At 43.1% G+C, this 20,014-nt stretch overlaps 1 protein-coding gene across 1 annotated transcript in view; it reads left to right on the forward strand.

The window, feature by feature from the left end:
• Positions 1-20,014, forward strand: part of LOC108552808 (uncharacterized) — a 113,864-nt gene that overhangs the window by 53,398 nt on the left and 40,452 nt on the right. The window contains exons 4-6 of the mRNA XM_017907476.1: positions 12,827-12,955; positions 13,116-13,231; positions 16,299-16,539. Coding sequence (XP_017762965.1) covers positions 12,827-12,955; positions 13,116-13,231; positions 16,299-16,539 — 486 coding nt within the window. The remainder of the gene's footprint in view (positions 1-12,826; positions 12,956-13,115; positions 13,232-16,298; positions 16,540-20,014) is intronic.

The raw sequence follows: 20,014 nt of genomic DNA on the forward strand, positions 1-20,014 counted from the left end.
CCTTGCACCCTTATTTAAACCGTTCATCCTCCTCATTCATACCCGGACTTTCTTCCCCAGTCATGCTCCTTTCTCACGCAACCTCGGTGGGCCAGGCACTTCAACCACTCTGCACGCATCCTTAAACTTTCGCTCGACTCTACCATAAATAATCCTTGCAGTCGATCCTTGCGCACATGGTCACTTTCATTCTAAGTCCAGACACACTCGACATTTCCCAGAGCCACACTTACTCCATTCCCACATATATGCAGGGATATGGACTGGCAGAGAACAAAATGTTAGGTTCTAAAATATATTTATCAAGAACTAACGTAAAATTAAAAATAAACTACGCTTCGACTCTTCTTCTGTGTGCTCGTTGCGTAGATCAGTCTCCTTTTATTCGCTCACACGCAGTACATATGCATACAAGGGATCCCAAAAACTCACGTACATTCCAAGAACTTATTCTCACATTGTCGATGATCTATCCGAATCATGACATCGATAATCATTCGATCCACTCGTCGTTTGTACCAGTAATTATTTAGATCCATCCGCCATTTGCATCGACATTTATCCGAATTTATCTTGCTACTGTATAGAGATATACTTTGATTGGCGAATAAAAGGAATAAAGGATGTTGCTTAATTCCAATATATTTTTATTACGAGCTAAAGAGACTTAGGAGTAAAGTACAAACTAGAAGATTAGACTAATAACTGAACTATGATCACGCAACTTACACGTCGACCCTTCTTCAAACTTCGTAGAGGACTTGACTCTAATCTACTGTCAACAACAGGACAGTCTTGTCAACCTCGTATAGAACTCCCTTAGAACAGTCCTTGCACTCTCGTTTAAATCTTGCACTCTGTCTTCTTTCATACTCAAGCTTTCTTTCTCAATCACGCATTTCCCATAGCCTTGCTCTTGATGGGTCACGTACCCCAAAACACTCAGACGCCTTTCGCTCTTCGCTCTAAACATTCGGCCTGAACCCTAGGCTGCTGTTCATTGCCCGTCGCCAGCTAGGTAGGCCCAAGTGTTCCTCTGCATTCACTCTCAAAGTTACTATTTCTACATATATATATCAAGTAATTAACTTTCCTTCGTAATGAAGCTTATATTTCGCTTCTTCTATACGTATCTTCCTGTCCACCTCGCGTTTGAATTTCTACTGAACTTTCTGGTCGTATTAACATGTGTCTAATTTGCTATTGGTCTGTAGTCACTGTTTAATGACGAAATTCCGTCTACGTTATTTTTGATATCGTTTTTCAATGACCTTGCCTATGAACGAGGAGCACGAGCCTTGACATCGGAGGGACTCGAATTATACCGATTCGCGTTTCATCAAAATCCGCAAATATCAGCAAAAGGTACGTTTAACCGCGTTCTCGTACTTTGACTAATTGACCGTCACGTGGAAGCGGAGCCAGCAGAACGGTATCGTATTTTGCGAAAACGGTCTCAAATAACAATGCAGCCGAGCCGGCAGAGTGGCGGATGCGCGCTGAAGGGTCATTTGCAAACGGCTACAAGTTTCCCCGCGAGAGGAATCCAGTTCTATTTCACTTGCGCGACAACAGCTGCAGCCGCGACAAGATAACGAGCAACGGATTAAGTTCTAAACCAGTCGTAACCGCGTATCGACGCTTAAAAGCTGTTAAAACGCGAGATTCTCCGGCGAGTTTCTCCACGCGTGTACCTTTACGACAAATGGATTATTAGTTAACGTAGTTTCAGCTGCAACTCGATAGCTGGCAGGAAATAATTGCAAAAGGGAGGAAAAGCTATCATGGAGACAATTGACATGATGGAAAGTCTCGATCGGTTTGTTATTTATTTCATTTATGACGATATGCACTGGACCAGATATTTTATTATTAATCGTTGCTAGTAGTTAGTTGTATCTGTTTGATATCGAAATTGTAGGTTTTCAACCCTTTGCTGTCGAGAAAATGTTGTAAATGCATTAATTCTTTTGTATTGTGTTTCTTCTGATTTTCTCATCATTTATTTGTTTAGTATACTATAATCATGCGTATCTTTTCACTCAGAAAGACAAACGTACGCTAGCTGCTTCATAATACGTTGTCTCCGCAGCTGTAAACAGAATTGGGCGCCTGTCTGCCATCACTCGGCCATAAAGGGTTAATATCGCAAAGGAGATGATGCCCATTCGTTCCTTTGATGGAATCATACGAGCGATATTATAATATAATCCCTTAATGATATGCTAAAATATGTTTCAAATGAAAATATTTCGCGTGGAATTAATTTCAACATTTCGTTTCTCCGCTTTCGAACTTCGACATTTCCAGTAGAAAAATTTCACGGAAAATTTGTGAAATGAAAGTCATCGTATCGCACGCAACACATCCACCTATTTTCCGCGATAACTGCGTGAGGAAATTGTAGAGAAACTGTTCGAGAAACGTGTACATGGCAAGGTTTTAAACGAGTTTTCGGAGAATCCAGCTTAAACCCAAGATTATCGCGAAGGTAAGAAGATCGTTTAAAATACTTGATTACTTTTCAATCTTTTTATCGCTTCGTAGCCTCACCCCATGGGGACGAGTCTCGGACTCAACTTCCTGCTCGAAGTGTACTCGTTGAAACGCAACGCGACGCACAGTGGGGACTTTTGCCAAAATCCTGGTCAAAATATGATGACAAAGTAATTGCTTTTTGGACAATCTGTCGGAAAATAAAAATTGGTATTACGGAATATGTATAATACCGATGACGTTTCATGCGGTAAAAATAAAGATTAAAATTACGACTATCTTAATCTTTCTTAATTTAGATATCAATGCATGCGTAGCTCTTAGCTTGGAATCATTTTTCAAAAATTTTTCTTTGGAAAATGATACCAATTACCAGGTCTCACCACGTGGAGGTGGCTACGCATCGAGACTCGGACATGCGCCCTAGTGGCGCAGCCTACTGGCGCTATCTGTAATAAAGGCACTCTAGCCTAGCTTGGAGCGAAAGAAGTTAAAGCGAATCTGCTGACACTTTATTATATTTCGTGTCTTACAAATGAGTTCGCGATCATTCGAAAGACCGACTAGCCTACGCGACGCACTCTCATATACAAGACAACTCCGGCCACAGCACCCTCCCGATCGGGCCTTACCCACCCTGCCGCCGCTGACCTCGCCATGGCTTACTCGATGACCTAAGGCAGCCAACGAACCAGTGAAACACCCAGAGACAATCCGAGAGTCCTATGCGAGGCCTAACAGTCGGAATCACGCGCATGCTCCATACCCCGGCTCTATGCAAACATAACCACATAGCCACCAAGTGCTAGAGGGGCAGGCAGGCACGCTCTTGCAATGATTCCGACTGCAGGGCCCATCCCCCGGTCGTGTGCACGGATTGGCACCCAGGAGCCCAGGAAGACTAAGGTCGACGGACCCCCGTATTACTCCAGATGCCTCACCAGCCTGAGAGCCACCAGAGATCCCGATGCATGACGAGATTGACAGTGGCAGAAATGGGTGTCGGAGACGAGTCGTGAGAATGACTTACGCGGCGTGGAGTTGTCGTGTACACGGGAAGTACGTCACGTAGTCTAGTCGGCACTTAAGAACGGTCGCGATTACCGCGAGAACAATTATGTTCTATTTGGTAACGAGAGGGATAAGAGAATATATATATTCGCTCCAAGTTAGGTAGTTTACCTTTGCACAGATAACGCGCACATGGGACTTAGTCTAGGCGCCTATCTTATGGCTACTTATAACTACTTAGGTCTAAGCGCACACATCACACGTCGCCCAACGATGTCTTGAAAAACCTGAAAAGAAAATATATAAACCTGAAAAGAAACAGATTAGTAAATGATTAGTAAAACATATCAAAAGAGAAACAAATATAAACCATAAATATCAATTAAATGGAATGGACAAACCAACGACGTGACATTAAGAACCCAACGATGAGATATAAACATCCCAACGATGAGAGATAAACAACCCAACAACGAAACATTTGAATATTATAAGAAATATTCGAATGCTCCAATAAAAATATATAAAATCTGAAAAAAATGAAGAATAATTAAAACCTGAAAAGAAATATAATTCGAACAAAACCTAACCTAAACCCAACGATGAGACATGAATAAACCAACGACGAAACATTCGAATATTGTACAAAATATTCGAATTTTCAAAGAAATATAAAAAGAAATCGAAAAACAATCTGAAAAAGGAAAAATAATTAAAGCCTGAAAAAAAAAATTAAAACCTGAAAGAAAAAAAAAAATTAGTCCTGAAAAGAAAAATTGTTATTAAATTGTTTAATGGGGTGGGATGAGGGTGGGGGTAGCCAACCCCAACCTCACTTCGAACCCCACCCCTCGCGCACTATGTTAGTTTAGATGTTACACTTCCGAAGTCAAACCGACAAATGAGTTCTGCTGCGACGCGACGCTCCTTATATAGCCGTCGATCGGTCGTGCCCCCCACCCCGATCACAAATTTTCGAACTTCACCGATTCCATTAATTGTTATTTTGCCGCTCTAATAGCCAATAATTTAATAATTTTTTCACTGTTATATTAAATTTACATTGCAAACACTTTATTAATAACAATATTAATTTGTTATTAACAATCGGTGTAATAATTTATAAACTTTTTGCAAATTATAGGTACATTTTAACACAAGTATACATTATAAGTTCAAGTAATAGCCAATAATTTATTAATTTTTACACTTTTATTATAAATTTACGCTGTAAACAATTTGTTATTAACAATCATTCTAATAATTTATAAACTTTTTATATATTGTATTCTTAAGACATACATATATTTTATCAACTTTGCTCACCTCTATCTCAGTAATTAATTATTATATTTCAACATTCCATGGGGCTTTTGATGCATCGAAATGTGTATAACAAATGTGGCACTGTAGCAACACTCAGGGTTACACTTGAATAACTGTACATTGGCCAGCTTTTTGGCAAAATTCCCCATTGTGCGACGTTAGCTCAAAGCGCGAAGCGAAATGAAAGAAAGTCGGGACTGAGCCATTACGCGTGGAAATGCTAATTCGAGCAATAGGTAAACATGGATTCCGCGGGAAACTTGCAGAGAACTCTAGATTTAGCCGGTCGCCTGTGGAAGGATGATCTAGCCACTTCCTTATTCTATGCTAAGTTACGGCCGGCTTCCACGGAAGCCATTATTAAGGATAACCAATTCCTGCAGGTCTCGTTCTATTGGAACTCCGGCGAGGATGAATCGAAAGCGGGAAGCCGATAAAGCAGTGAACCATGTCGCATGGCGGTTGTGGAGGGATCAGGCCATCGGATTATCGGTCCGTCTGTTGGGTCGAACGCGAAAATTCCGAAATGGTTCCACTTGAAACGACCACATTTTTCTTCGTCTCTTTCTTCGGGATAAGTCGACCTCTAGTTCCCCGATGACAGCGATAATTGCAATTGCTCGTTGGACGTGGTATATTTTAGTGCAGTTTGCTCGAGTTTGCAGTGGTGCGCGGGCATAACAGCAGCATGTTTGACCCAACGTCGTGTTTATCTACGTTGCGGCTGCGTAATTAGATGCTCGGTGACATCCGCGCGTTGCTAATTATGGTTAGACGTCTTCGGCTAGGGGAATAGAGTTGCCGATAGTTACGTTCTCGACAAGTAGTACTGGCGAGTAATCAGACATCGATCCGAGTTCTGGGAACGTATGATCGAAGAGCGAAGTAATGCTATAAGCGCCCTCTAGAGTTCAGGCATCAGTTAAGTAGAACCGACCCTAGTCAGACGGTAAGCCGGTGAAATATGCATATGTATTCGGACAACCGCAAAATAGAAGCCTGCTAGTAGAATAGGCAATTTATCGTCGGTATCCAGGCGTCTGTCGAGGAAAATGCTTCGATTATCATCAGACCTCCTCTGATTAATTTCTGCTCCAATTACGTAATTACTGTATTATCCTAGACTACGCGCAGGATATTCTGCTCGGTAGACAGTTCGGTCTGACTTAAAATTACTTTAACCCTCGAAATTGGAATATTCAGCATAGTCATATCGAGTATTAAACATTGAAGACATCCCAAACAGGATGTAACCTGAAATTATGTCTACAGACGTTCAAGCTAACTAACGGTGAAGCTTTGAAGAACAGGAAATGCTCAAGGATTCAAACGCAAGTAACATTTTCCATAAAAATATGAAATAATTAACACTGAAAGTAAGTAGAGCATTAAACGACAGAAATATTCGAGTGTTGGTATCGACGATGTGACACAGGCTCGACTCGGGACACGTGCAAACATTTGAGCGAATTTTGCCTCAGGCTAGAGCGTCGGTTTTATAGGACCTTCCTGCGGCCAGTTACATTAGTCGTGGAACCGAGGCCAAACAGTGAAGACCGTCGACGACAGTCCGTTCAGCTGTAAGTCATATAAACATACTGTTTCTACCTAGCGCTACCGCCGGTCACACGATTCCACTGCATTTACCTTTTTCTCTTACGATTTGAGTTCTAAAGGCCGTGGCATATCCAACAATCGCACCTCGATCCATTTCGAGAATAACGCGTAATCGAAAAGGAAAATATCGGTGAAAATGAACCTTCGGTCCTATTCGCGAGCCACTCCTCTCACCCGTGAAATTCACGTTTGGCCCCATTTCCTTACCACGACTTACGCGATATTGCAGGCGAAAGGGTTAAGAAAGTTGCATTCTTGAATAAAACGTATTAAAAATATAGCGTTGTTACTAACGCTTACGAGCGCTTTAAAAAGTCGTGCAATTACGCTTTCCAAATCGTTAGCGACACTTTTCCACCGGGACCCGACGTCCCATTAACCCATCCCAGGTATTTCCGTCGTCGTTTCAACGACCGATTACCCGTACCACTCGGCCCGGGTATATTCGCCGCGACAAATATACATCTCTTCCACTGTATTCGATATTCTCGCGCGCCATCGGTTAGCGATACGTCTGCAGCCACCCCCGCGACACGGTTGCAGAACGGAAGATAAATTCGTACCCCGCGAGGACTCGAGCGTAATCCCACGAGCGTCGAAGACAATTGCGCGTCACGCGGATGTAAGTTCGCGGAAGCGTGGCGCATTAATCGTGGCGGAACAGAAACCGTGGCGGTGAATTAATTTAACGCGCGCGCGTACGATTCCGACATTAGTTACACGCAGTTACGTACAATATCTGTTGGCACGCTCCTGATTACGTGGCACGAATGCGCCACGCGTCTCGTGCATCCGCCTCTGCCCGGTTATTGCGATCCACGGCACTATTACCGTAATTGCACTCGTTGCAATTCCCCGATACGACCGTTTAATATTCCGCGATCGCTCGCGTAGCCACGGTTCACCTGCCGAGCCGTTCTTTCCCCTTAATTTTGTTATTTTACCCTTCGCGAAGACTTGGAAGTACCCCGTGGTTGGTCCTCGTGGGTTAACGAGACCGGTTAATAAGCCCAGGGTGAACGGAAAAGATAAAGGGCAGTGAAATATCGAGGAAAGCGAGGAAAAAATCGTGTGGCTCGTTATCGAATTACGGTAACGACTCGAAACCGTTCGCAAAGCCGCTATATTACGCGGCAATTCGAAGCATTGAAATCCCCCGTGCGATTGCGGATAGTATTATCGCGATGACGTTCCCGCCGGAATTACAGCATACGATACGAGTTACGTTATCTCGCTACGGGGCTGTTTTTGCCATAAAACGAAACGAAACGAAACGAAAGGCTTCGCGACGAAGAGTACGAAGGAAGATTTGACCGTGTTCAATGATGAATCGCTCGCGAATTATCGTCGCGGAACTCGACGTCGAGCTCGCCGGTACGCTTCGTTATTTCACGCGGGATTAATCCGGCATTCGCTCGACTCGAATAAAACGGGAATTTTTTTCTTCTTCCCCCTTTTATTTTCTTTTCTCCTCTTTTGCACGGCGAGATCGCGAGACGAATGAAGCGAAGCGAAAGAGAGTGGAGGTCGCAAGATTCTTCGGATTGCTGCCTCTTTCTTTCCCGACTCGCCTCTCGAGTCTCCGCTACCAGCGGAGAATTTATTCCCCCGATTACTTCGCCTTCCTCGAACCGTCCTTGATTGTCCTCATCGCGGAAAAAGGAAAAACAATTGCAGCGCCCCGGTGTACGACGTCGTCTGCAATTTCGGCTTATCTTTCTAGATAAACTCCGCCATTAGCGAGAGTAGCGTGCCACGACGGAGGGGCTTTAATTAGGCTCACTCAATTATTTGAGCATTAAAGGAGCTTCCAGCGGGAACGAACGACATCGTGCCTCTGGAAACGTCTTTAACAAAAGCGAGTCGCGTTAAAACGTCATAACTATCGCAGGGATTACGGGGCGCAGACGGATCATTACGTCTATTAACGGGAATAATAATGCGGATTCACTCAGGGATTCGTTATCGTCGTCCACAACTCTCGATATGTTCCACGTGAATTCTATTATTAAATTTAGATCGTTAATCTCGGATTTAGATCGTTAAATTCCCCTCGAAATACCGCTGTTAAATTTCGTCCTTTCATCTCCGACGTTGCGAAGGAGAATATCGTAGAAATAAAATATATTATTTTTTCCTCTCTCTTTTCTTCCATTTCTTCCAGTGTTTGTCGTTCGCGAAGAAACCCGTATTTCTCACCACACCGGCGTTACTTTAAATTTCAATGTTCACCGACTTCTTTCGTCCAACTGCAAATCCCATCGGCTTCCGCTAGTTCTTTCAACGATTCTAACCCGGGTTGAATAAATAAAAAAGATAGACGCTTTCGTTTCCAATATAACCTATGCCTATGTAGAGGCCGGGTCTGAAGATGGAAAGATAGTTTTGTACGTCATTTTCTGCGCGAGCGGCCTGAACAGCGGAAAATCGGATTCCTCCGGCTCCATTTCGTGCGATCCAGCCGCGTAACGCGGGAAAAAATCGCGGGAACGAGAGAGCTGGAGGACGGATGGATAGATAGGCAGAGAAAAGGGTCGAGAGAGAGAGAAAGAGACTGAGAGAAAGGGGCAAAGGGTGAAAAAGGGGTGTATTGTGCGCACTCAAGCTGGTATAAAATACCCCGGAATTACTCGTCCACAAATCCGACGGAGTAAATTAAAAATTTCCCACTCGAATCTGTCGATTGCGCTCACCTTCGAACAATGCCCCTCTCCGTTTAATTCCGATCGAACAAAAACGGTATTAAATCGAAACATCAACCGACCCCTACTCTGATCTTTTGTTTCAACCGTAAACCCGCGCTCGCCATCGTCCATTTCTGATTATAGAAATTCATAATCTCACTGTAACTTGGTTGCAACATGCACCATGTTACCGGTTGGAACACGCGCCATGTTACCGGTTGGAACACGCGCCATGTTACTGATTGCATTATTTTTACGAAATCGTCCGCGCTTCTGGGGCTAACAAATCCGTTTCATCGTTCTATTAGGGCGCTATGATATTCCGTTTGCGATATTTCGATCTTTCTTCCCCTTTGTCCTTTATTATTTTTTCAGCAATCTGCTTTACCAATTCTTCCCTTACCGATGGAGATTCCACTTATGCAAATCCATTTTGTCGGTCCATTAAGGTCCTACGATATTCCGTTTACGATACTTAGGTTCTTGTCCCTCTTCCTTTTCGCGGCCATCTTTTTTCAATTTTTCTATTGTCGATAAACGCCGACTTTATTGCCCGACATGCACCGCATTTTAGGAAAATCCGTTTCCTATTAAACGCAACGCTGTTACCGTGAAAAATACTCTTTCATGTACGAAAATACCGCGTTTCGATATTGAAAAATAAAAATATAACACGCGGAACAGAGTGGAAAGACAGATGGCAAGCGAGAACGGAGGAAAAAGTTGAAAAATTAACTCGACGTAGCGAAATGGAACGAAAGCGATCCGGATACGTTATAATTCCACCCCCGATTCACCGTGACTGTTCGCCACCCTTGGATATAATATCGTTCGAGCTAATACGGCGGCCCGTGCATTGTCCTCGAGGTAATTAGGTCCACGCGGACGCTTAACGAAGTATCGCGTTCCGTTTCAGCTGTAATTATCGCGGAAGGTCGCGGCGCGAGCCGGTGGCTCGAACGGTTTTCATAATTTATATGTTTACACGGAAGAAAGTGAGACGGGGTGGCCGGGAGAAAGGGCGGCGACTCAATTATGAAGATGGCCGCGCTCTCTCGCGGCTTCCTGACGGTTAATTATTCAGAAATTGGCGACGAGCCACGCGTCTCGCCTCGCTACATCGAGCACCAGAGTACAACCCAGCCTCCGCTGCCGTCTACGCCGCCGGAAGTCGAAGGAATTCGCCGAAAAGGAATTCGCTAGGCACGATGAAATCGAACCCGGTCGGCCCCTCCCGCCAACTTTCCCTATTAATTACTTTACGCCACCTCTTACGTCGATTAATTAAAATTATGGGAAAAGTTCCGAAACACCTGTTACGTGTTTAGAATTATTTCTCCGCCGTTCAGCCGTCTCTTGGCTAATGAAATTCTTCGCCAACAACGAGCCCTTTCTCCTCGTACAATCGCGTGCGAGTTGACTGATTGCGCGTCGAATGGGGCGAGCGAAGGCGGTGTTCCGGTGAATTGATACGATGATCGATGTCCCGATTATTCCAAATTATTCCAAATTATTCCAAATTATTCGAGGTTATCCAGACGATGGATCGTTTTCCCGAGTGAAAGATATTTCCTATGATTCGCTATATTCGGTGTTTTGGAGAGGTGTAAGAATTTTATTTGAAGGAATTTTCGATATCATACGTCTTGCGATTTACTCGTGGATCACAGAAATCACTGGTTAAAAATTAGTCACCTAGATTAAGTCACGTACCTAGGCTGTTAGTCACCCCACCCTTAAGGGTTCCATTTGGATAGCCGCTACTGCTTAGTACAAGCTAGAGGATACATAAAGATATCCTTGCTCTTACAGCGGAGACAGAGTAAACGAATGTGTCGTACATCTAGCTTCCGTGACTTTTTATTTTATTAGAATGAGACATGCGACGCGACTCGTAGAGGGTGGCATTCTTCGTGAAAATATACGTTGTGGGGAATAAAAGTTTCTCGCTGGAAGCTTCGTTTCCGCGGATATGGGTTATAAAAATATCACTTTTACGCGTCTCGACGCAACAAGTTTCGATGACCGATCTAACTTTTATCGGTATTATTTTAATACGCGATACCTAAATTTGGTACACCGATCCAAAGGGCCAGTCGATACTTCGAATTCGTCTTTTTCCTCTGCAAGAGAATTTCATACACGCGTTTGCAGACGTAATTTGAAGATAATAAAACGTATCTCGTGGATCTACGTTCCACCGAAGTGAAAGTTGGCGGAAAAACAGCGTCGTCTCTTTACCTCCTCGCGGGAAAGATTTTCACAGGACACCCCGTTTATTACGGACACGGCAGCCTGTTATATTTTTGCACGGCGTAGCACCGCCACGGCGGATCCAATCTTAACTCTAAATTACACCTTAATGGCCGAGCATCCGTCCGGCGGGTCCCCGGGACGTTCCTCTAATTTGAGCAGATTATTAAAATCGCATCGCCGTGATCCTCGAAATGAAGGATCACCCCGGTAGGCGAGCGACGATGGAACTTTTCTCGTAAAATAAATCAGCCGGTCCCATCGCGGTAATTCGACGCAGCCGCCTCTGCCTTACCGGTAATATTGGATATTTTCTTAATGGTGAAACTTCCGTGGAAACCGACTCCTGTTCATCCTTATGAACTCTCTGATAAATCAGTACACCGGCCGCCTTTTCGACGCGCTGCTCCTCTTTTCACTCGAGCTCTATCTACCCGCTTATCTCTCGTCGCTTGCTTCTTCCCTCTTAATGTAAATTTGCCTCTTACATCTATGTTAAAATATCTTTATTAACCATTCGGAGCACGAATATTTGTATGACAAAGCGAAGAATTTGAAATAACCATGATACGTATGGGAAATAATACGTACTCTGATTAATTAAATTTATTGAGGGATTATAACGCAAAGGAATAGTAGTCAGGGAAAATGGTGGAAAAACTGTATAGATATTTATTAAACAGGCGAATGGTTAAAACTGTTCTGTTTAGGGCCACGCAAGTTACAAGATGTCTCCAAAAAACGGGAGACAAAGGACAACACGCAGGGGAAGGCACCCCCACATCGATAGGATGTAGAATTTACTTTACTATTTAGTTTTTACTACGACAAAATTTCGCGAAGGACGATGGAGAGTGGATATTTTAAAAGCTATTCAAACCGTGAGCAAGATCGATATTTCTAGACGAGGATTAAATTAATCTTCGTCCTGTTATACCTTATATTGCACCCTGAGATTAATCATCGTCTGCCGATGCGACGCGAAGCAAAGGAGTCTCGTGTAAAGAGTCCAGCCTACGTGATTTTTCTCATGCGAATCACCATCTCTCAATCTTGTTAACGATCATGGATCATGAACCCTCCACACCCCTTTCTTTGTCGCTGAATTATATAAAGGATTCTCCGAACACCCCGAGATTCAATTAATAAATTGCGTGTAAAAGTTGCACGTCCTATGACTACAAATGTGAAAATCCTTTTATCAGTCATTTTCCAGGACCCTATAAAACCTTGATAAAGTGCCAAGGGATTCTTGAACTTGCTCGAGAACTTTCCTTTCATGTCCCAACAAGCGATTAAATCTCGCGTCTCTCCTGATTTCTTTAATTTACCTAAAACCTTCAGTGTTCCATCGATGGAAACAGCATCGCGAATTCAATTTACGAATCACGTATCCGGACGTTAAAACTAACACGTGTTTCCTTTGTTGTTTGTTCTAGTCACTGCACGGACGACTTCATCGCCGTGTACTCCGGTCCAGCGATGTCGAGTCCTCTCCTGAAGATGCTGTGCGGCAAGGACAAAACGACACTGACGTACAGCGGCCAGAAAATGTTGGTCGAGTTCAGGTAAGGAAGAAAGGAACTTTGTCCTTTGAAACCTTCAGCGTCACGTAAAATTAAATTCGAACGTTCAATTTGACGCCTCAAAGATCTCGATTCCCTTTCGAATTCCATCAACGAACGAATTCTGCCAAGCATCGCCTGAAGAGACCGCTTCTTTTCTCAGATCGGGACCGGAAGTGCCGCCCTTCGACTACAACGGCTTCGTCGCGAGCCTTAATTTCATAGAAATCACCACAGAGGCTCCCACAACGGTTACCATGGACAGCGCAAATAGAAGTGGCAAGTATTTGCTATAGGAACACCGGCAAGCATCGTTCAACGAGACAAGTCAGACAAGGAAACCTTCGATCGAGTCATTATGCAGATCTCCGAGAAAGAAGACGAAGACTGACTCGTCCCATTGAACGATCCATAGATCAGGATTTCTCGACGAGGATCGTGTGAACCTCGGGAGACACAGCGCCAAAATTTTGCAGAAATATTTATACCGAGGATCTATCGATAGATTTATTTATTTTTTATAAGTTCAAATTTTTGAGGGACGCGAAGAAAACCATAAATTATAACCCATACAACACCTCACTAATCACGGTTCATTTTACACTATTGAACGATGGCAATAACGTAATACGATGTAGAATTTACTTTACTATTTAGTTTTTACTACGACAAAATTTCGCGAAGGACGATGGAGAGTGGATATTTTAAAAGCTATTCAAACCGTGAGCAAGATCGATATTTCTAGACGAGGATTAAATTAATCTTCGTCCTGTTATACCTTATATTGCACCCTGAGATTAATCATCGTCTGCCGATGCGACGCGAAGCAAAGGAGTCTCGTGTAAAGAGTCCAGCCTACGTGATTTTTCTCATGCGAATCACCATCTCTCAATCTTGTTAACGATCATGGATCATGAACCCTCCACACCCCTTTCTTTGTCGCTGAATTATATAAAGGATTCTCCGAACACCCCGAGATTCAATTAATAAATTGCGTGTAAAAGTTGCACGTCCTATGACTACAAATGTGAAAATCCTTTTATCAGTCATTTTCCAGGACCCTATAAAACCTTGATAAAGTGCCAAGGGATTCTTGAACTTGCTCGAGAACTTTCCTTTCATGTCCCAACAAGCGATTAAATCTCGCGTCTCTCCTGATTTCTTTAATTTACCTAAAACCTTCAGTGTTCCATCGATGGAAACAGCATCGCGAATTCAATTTACGAATCACGTATCCGGACGTTAAAACTAACACGTGTTTCCTTTGTTGTTTGTTCTAGTCACTGCACGGACGACTTCATCGCCGTGTACTCCGGTCCAGCGATGTCGAGTCCTCTCCTGAAGATGCTGTGCGGCAAGGACAAAACGACACTGACGTACAGCGGCCAGAAAATGTTGGTCGAGTTCAGGTAAGGAAGAAAGGAACTTTGTCCTTTGAAACCTTCAGCGTCACGTAAAATTAAATTCGAACGTTCAATTTGACGCCTCAAAGATCTCGATTCCCTTTCGAATTCCATCAACGAACGAATTCTGCCAAGCATCGCCTGAAGAGACCGCTTCTTTTCTCAGATCGGGACCGGAAGTGCCGCCCTTCGACTACAACGGCTTCGTCGCGAGCCTTAATTTCATAGAAATCACCACAGAGGCTCCCACAACGGTTACCATGGACAGCGCAAATAGAAGTGGCAAGTATTTGCTATAGGAACACCGGCAAGCATCGTTCAACGAGACAAGTCAGACAAGGAAACCTTCGATCGAGTCATTATGCAGATCTCCGAGAAAGAAGACGAAGACTGACTCGTCCCATTGAACGATCCATAGATCAGGATTTCTCGACGAGGATCGTGTGAACCTCGGGAGACACAGCGCCAAAATTTTGCAGAAATATTTATACCGAGGATCTATCGATAGATTTATTTATTTTTTATAAGTTCAAATTTTTGAGGGACGCGAAGAAAACCATAAATTATAACCCATACAACACCTCACTAATCACGGTTCATTTTACACTATTGAACGATGGCAATAACGTAATACGAGTAATGTTAACACGTTGGCTGCCACGATGGTTACCATTGACCCACGCTACTAATTTTAAAAATTCGATATTTATTTTACCTTAACCATTTTTTAAATATTAACCCTTTGCACTCGGCGACTCTTTAGATACAGAAAAATAGTAATTCGAAGATTTTCTGTCATAAAATCGAGGATATTTTTAAAACGATAAATAAGAAACGTTTGCAAATTAAGACGTGCAATTATTTTACCTCGACATTCCACGCATTGAGTAATTTTACATTTGATATATTGTGGTATCGCAGGATAAACGGGTTATCTAGAGTGCGTGCGAAAGGATGAATGATCGTGCGCTAGGATCGTGTGAACGGGATGTTTATGAATGTATCGAGTGGCTTTAGGAACGCGTTTGAGTGTTTGGGCTAAGTGACCCGCTGAGGGTAAGATGGCAAGGAGTGCGCGGGAAAGTGTGATTGGAAAGAGAGAATAGGTATGAAAGAGGATAGAATGGATGGTTTTAAATAGGAATGCAAGGGCGTGAGTGGGCACAGAGAGAGAAAGAGAGGGTATGGAGTCGGTCGCGGTACGTGTAGTATAGGAGAGTTCAGAGAGAGAGTTGTGAAAAAGGTGTATTAGTGTTGCGAAGTATAAACGTGTTGTTAGGATTAATAGTTTTAGTATTATTCGTGTTGTGTCCCCACCCTATCTCTACAATATTAATTAACATCGGTCTTTAGAATGTGATGAAATGGCGACTGAGAGGTGCCTCTCGAGTGCAAAGGGTTAATAAATAGTCTGCAATTTTTATTCTGTTTTTTCGTCGTATCGTTTTATAATTCATTGTATCTCAGCAATAATGGAAATCGTATCGTGGCAGCCAACGTGTCAAAGATAGTTGCAGATTCGGTCGATTATATCTCCATTCGTTAGGTCAACGTTTATCTTAATCTCGTTATCATACGATTTGCTGTAACGCGCGTACGAAAAGAAATGTACAACTTTCGACTGGAATAATCACGACCGGGCGGTTAAATCTGATTTAACAATCGTCGCGGGAAAAACCAGGCCCGATGGAGCGGTTCGTTCGTTAGAGCCTCCGTTCCACGGGGACACTGAATCGTTCTGAAAAATCCGCGGCTACGCCTGGTCGGAGATAATTAATTCCAATTCTCGCTTTTATTCGATCGAATTATAACCTAGCGAAACTGGGTCGTTCTTGTTTGAACAGCGATTTTAACGACTTCGAATATCTCCATATTTCCCAACCTTCCCTATCCACGACTTGCCGTTCCGTGTACCTAATATTAATTAAATTTCGCGTTCTCAGTGGACACGACCAAGTCGATCAACGGGGCCGGGTACAACGTGCGCTCCAGCAATCGGGATCTTCAGGACCATCGAAAAGATCAGGGCTCGTCCAGCGGCTGCGACCTGGAGGTGAACGGCGAGAAAGTCAGAGCTGGCCACCACGATACCAGAGGCAAGCTCAAGTCCACCACGTGCCGACTCGTGCTTCGTGGACGTGATTATGACACTGGACACGTCTCGTTGGCCAGTTACAATCTCAGGTAACGCGGAGACCTCGCAGACCGCGCACGGCTTTTAACTTTTTACGTGGCCCTGTATTTATGTGGGCCGCCTGCGGGTGGTGAGTTATGTTTGCCGAGCGATTTATACGCAGCACGTGATCGGATAATTTCGTTAGAATTTTCGGCCGCGAAGATTTTTTTCACCAGCTACCGCGCCGCTGGAAATAACCATTCGCCGAGATCCACCGATACCGTTGAATTATTAATGCAAAGAACGATCGTGCGGCTGCATTTTTCGATCGCCTGCGATTACGCGTGACGCGAATATGCCGAACGAATTTGTCGCGTGTAATTGGTATTTTTTATTCCCACCCTGTTGCGGCGGATAAGCGATTCCCGTCGGATCAACGAGGCAAATTCGCGGGGTCGATAAGGAAAGCGATACGATTTGCAGATCAATGTAAACGATATTAATCGACGAGCTCGAATAAGATTACGTTCGGTTGACTAAAGGTTTACCATTATCCGCGTAAATAACATCAGCTCCGAGCACATTATTCATATCGTTATCGACCGTGTACGTGAAATAATTATCGAACAACGTTCGCTTAAATAAACATTTATTCCCTGGTAACCGTTGCTTTTGTCGATAAAATTTTCATCTCCGCGCATATTTCGCGAATCTGCAACCCGTTGGATACAAAAAGAAGGATAAATAAATAAAAAGGAAGCGAAATGAAAATTATTCACGTCAAAGGCATTAATACACTGTGCCGCGCGAAATACGAAATGGTCGGGCACGTTCGCGTAGAGCGGTATTATCAAAAAATCAACCCCGATAAAACAGCCATTCCGACAGTTCTCGAATTCGCTTCTTATTTCTCGCGCTTCCGCTGCAAAATGGCGAGAAGCGCGATCCCTCGACGCGATGCGGGGAATCTTGGACACGGCATTAAGGCTGCCACCGAGTTCGAGCACGAGGACGAAGGCAGAGAAGTCTGCTAGGAAATGCAGTCACGTAGAGAACCGTGTGCCACCGCGGCGTGGCCGGAATTGCATTTCATTTGTTTACCCTTTTCGCGGAGCCGTCGTCGAGGGTCCTCCGGAACGAGCGGATTCGGCTCGCGTTAGCAGCCGTGCCTGGTACCCATCGTGCAACCGATCGATCCATCGATCGCTCGCGCGAAAATCGAACGGCAAGTTGCCTCGCTGGTCACTGACCGACACTTCGATTTAATTACCCGTCTCTCGAGCGAAGAAGCTCGTTCAGCGGGATGCGATGTATTAAGTAACGTTCGAGTTAATAATCGATACCGCTTCCACGGTGTAGCATTCGAAAAATGCAGCCCGATGAACAGCTCGACCGGAATCCGCGAGGCTAGGATCGAGATCTGTCTTTTCATATTTTATCAACGAGTCTTGGGGATAATTCTCATGGTGATTTTATGGTTACGACATTCGATTCGCAATTTAAACCTTTGCACTCGAGAGGTGTGACTCTCAGTCACCATTTGATCAGATTCTAAAGGTCGACGTTAATTCATATATCAAATTTAAAATTACATAACGATGTGTGAAATGTCGAAGACAAATTATTCTATGTCTTAATTTGCATATGATTCCTCATTTACCGTTTTAAAAGTATCGTCGACTCTATGACAGAAAGTCTTCGAATTACTATTTTTCTGTAACGAAAAAGTCGTCGAGTGCAAAGGGTTAATTAATCGGTGCAGCGGGAATAGAGCTTTTATTTTTCTTACTGATATTTATTATGTTAATTAAAATACAGCTCACTGCGCGACTTTCTCTCTTACGGAACTCTCATTAGCAGTCTTATGACACTCTCTTACGACACTCCTCTTATGACTCTCTTCTAACACTCTTCAGTTAATCCCTTGACATCCCTTTTTATACCCACGTACACCACATACTCGTACTATACACTGTTAAACGTCTAAAAATTCCACGTGTATTTTAGAAAATCGTAAATTCTTATCGCACTACTGATAGTCTGGCCTAATCATCCTCTTCATCCACTATCGTTCCAAACTCTCATCGATCACTCGGTCTACTATCACTAATACCGCAATAGTTTCTTTCGGATCAGGTTGTTTTATAAAAATCGGTCGGATATCTCTTTTATTCTACAAAATTCGAATATAAACGCATCTGCGTATATTCCGCGAACGAAATAGAATCGTGTTAATACGAGATAAAGGAAGTTTCACATAAAACCGGAACCGTGTTAACACGAGTCGACTATGTTTACGAGATTCAGAGAAGCATTGAATGCGTTGTGTTAGTTAAGAAACACGTATTCGTACGCAGTGTGGCATATGGAGGGGTTGTTTCAATCACCATCTGTTTACATAATCCCGAATGTTAAATTACCAGCCACTCGTTAATTCGAGTCAAAATTAATATCGTTAATAAAGGCAGAACGGCACACGGTTTGCATACAAGTTTCGGAAGGAGTATAATTTAATTTCGTCCATGATGTAAACGATTAATCAACTTCGTTTCGTCAAGTAACCTTAATTTACTCCCCTTCCGAATATATTACATGTAAACGGTAACGCATACAACCCCTCAATTTTACCAAACTACGAAATATTCGTGTCCAAACTCGGAAATTTTACATATACAGGTTGTCCCATTTGAAATCTCTATATTTCCTAAACTATAGTTCGTTTCAAAAAATGTTTCAAATGAAACTTACCCTGTTTCTTTCATAATGGTGATAAATTTCTGCCAGATTCACGCGTTTCCGATATTCCAAGGTGACCTTGGTTCTTCTTAATGAAGCTGTGGGGATTATTTTAATTTAAATCCCACGTGTTAGATTAGGGAGCAGTAAAGAAACTCCTTTTGCACTAATTCATATTTTCTCAGAATCATACTTATTTTATTACAATCCCACGAAATTGTGCAAGTGGGTGGAGTGAAAAGAATATTTGATGGTATCGATTGCTAACAAAGAGCGAGTCTAGGAACGCACTCGATGATTTGGGGTACACGGTTCATGGGGGCGAGATTGCATGTCCGAGGACGAGAGAATAACTTTGCAAGAGGAGAAAATTCGAGGTTGTAAGAAGGGTGTTAAGATGCGAGAAAGGGTAGTGCAAAATATCGAGTGTTAAAATGCGGACACGTGAGAGCTAAAATCTTTTTACGTTGCAATTATATCATCATTACAACTAGAATTCTCCTGCGTTTTTACTTTCTGCATCTTCCTAACCTCGTCCCATAAGCATTTGGGATTTAAATATCGGGGTGCATTCATTCGCCTAAGATTCTTTGCTCTTTGAAGGTCGTTCGTTATTTAACATCGTTTAACACTAGAACTACCGATCTTTAATGGGTTCCTAAGTATAACGTACACAGATTATAATAATTTCAGTGATACGATGAATACGAGTGAATATATTGATTACATTTCTTTCTTAATACGAATTGATACCAATTTTATTCTTAAAGCAGGTGTATGTGTTGGGTGATTGCAAAAAGGAAAATT

This window comes from Eufriesea mexicana, unplaced genomic scaffold (genome assembly GCF_001483705.2).
Source record: "Eufriesea mexicana isolate 0111107269 unplaced genomic scaffold, ASM148370v2 scaffold8101, whole genome shotgun sequence".
Lineage (NCBI taxonomy): Eukaryota > Metazoa > Arthropoda > Insecta > Hymenoptera > Apidae > Eufriesea > Eufriesea mexicana.